Genomic DNA, 1,173 nt, shown 5'->3' with positions numbered 1-1,173 from the left:
CCCTTTTTCTGTTTCCTTTGTTTTTTTTGTTTTTGTTGCGTTTCCGCTTGCTTGTGTGTCTGTGTGCCCCGCATGCCAGCGCATTTTCACTTGGTGTAGAGCCCGGTGATATTGGAGTAGTCAGTAGGGCATCTGCTCGGACTTCCTGTGTAACACATCACCAATACCGCCGCAAACTCTACGATGATAAGTCCCTCAAACTTGGAAAACAGAGATTTGGCGGTGTTGATTGCGGTGTGTACAGCTGTCTCGTATTCGGTATGCTTGTACTGGTGGCGCGTGGTGCCACGCCTGTTCTACCCCGAGGAGAAGAAGCTTGAGGAGCAGATTGCCTTTTTCCGGTGTGAAGCGGAGCGCTACAGTAACACGGACCAACTTCACCTGCATGGGAAGCTCACTCGACAGGCGCAGCAGCTCGTGAAGGAGCTCGCTCATATCCGACAGCGGCGTTTCTCCATCTGCTGTTGCAACTACCCGAGTAGGTTGGGGAAGCCCAGCCGCTGCTGTATACTCCTGCGTAGCTTCCTTGCGCGACTCAAGTACGCCTTTCCGAACATCATGGGCTTCATCATCTCGTTCGGCTTCATGATTCCAGTGTTGTACCTCTACGGCAACCGCCCCGAGGTCGTGGTGTTCCCGCAATGCTTCCGCATCGACTTCCCGCTCATGAAGGCATGGTTAGAACCGGTGGTGATGTCGCTGCTGCTGGGCCCCCTGCTGTGTGTCTCCGTCAATGTCAACGAGGTGGACGGAGACCGTGGTATGTTGCTGCATTCACGTACAGGGAACCACGCCAGCGGCTCAGTAACTCCCCTCACTGCCGTGACTGTCAACGGCGATAAAGAAGATACTGATGCTGAGTTGCGCAGTCTCGGAGTCTTGCCGTGGTTTTTCGCGTGCTACGTCGCGGTGCGACTCACACATCGTGTGCTGTCGCGGCATTGACGCGAAGTATGCAGAAACATGGAAGATGGGTGGTAGTGGTGGTGCGCTGGGGTAAGGACGTTGCTGCACATGTAGTGTATTTGTAGGATAGCTGCGCTGTAGCATCTGCCGTTCTATGACTCTTTCCGGTGCTGTATGCATCTGTGTGATTGTGTGCGTGTGTGTGTGCCCTTTTTTTTTTTTGCCATCGCGGCAATTGGGCACAAATTTTTTTTTGTTGTTTCCTTT

The 1,173-nt window shown here is 53.2% G+C and overlaps 1 protein-coding gene across 1 annotated transcript; it reads left to right on the top strand.

The window, feature by feature from the left end:
* Positions 1–183: 183 nt before the first annotated feature.
* DQ04_01991000 (hypothetical protein) lies at positions 184–945 on the top strand (the record flags this gene model as incomplete). Its single annotated transcript, XM_009311376.1, has 1 exon — positions 184–945. The coding sequence occupies one exon, from the start codon at positions 184–186 to the stop codon at positions 943–945; it is 762 nt and encodes a 253-aa protein (XP_009309651.1).
* Positions 946–1,173: the final 228 nt, after the last annotated feature.

The sequence above is a fragment of the Trypanosoma grayi genome, assembly GCF_000691245.1.
Source record: "Trypanosoma grayi strain ANR4 Tgr_199_V1, whole genome shotgun sequence".
Taxonomy (NCBI): Eukaryota; Euglenozoa; class Kinetoplastea; order Trypanosomatida; family Trypanosomatidae; genus Trypanosoma; species Trypanosoma grayi.
The sequence above is the reverse complement of the archived record's forward strand: the minus strand, read 5'-3'. Positions and strand labels throughout refer to the sequence as shown.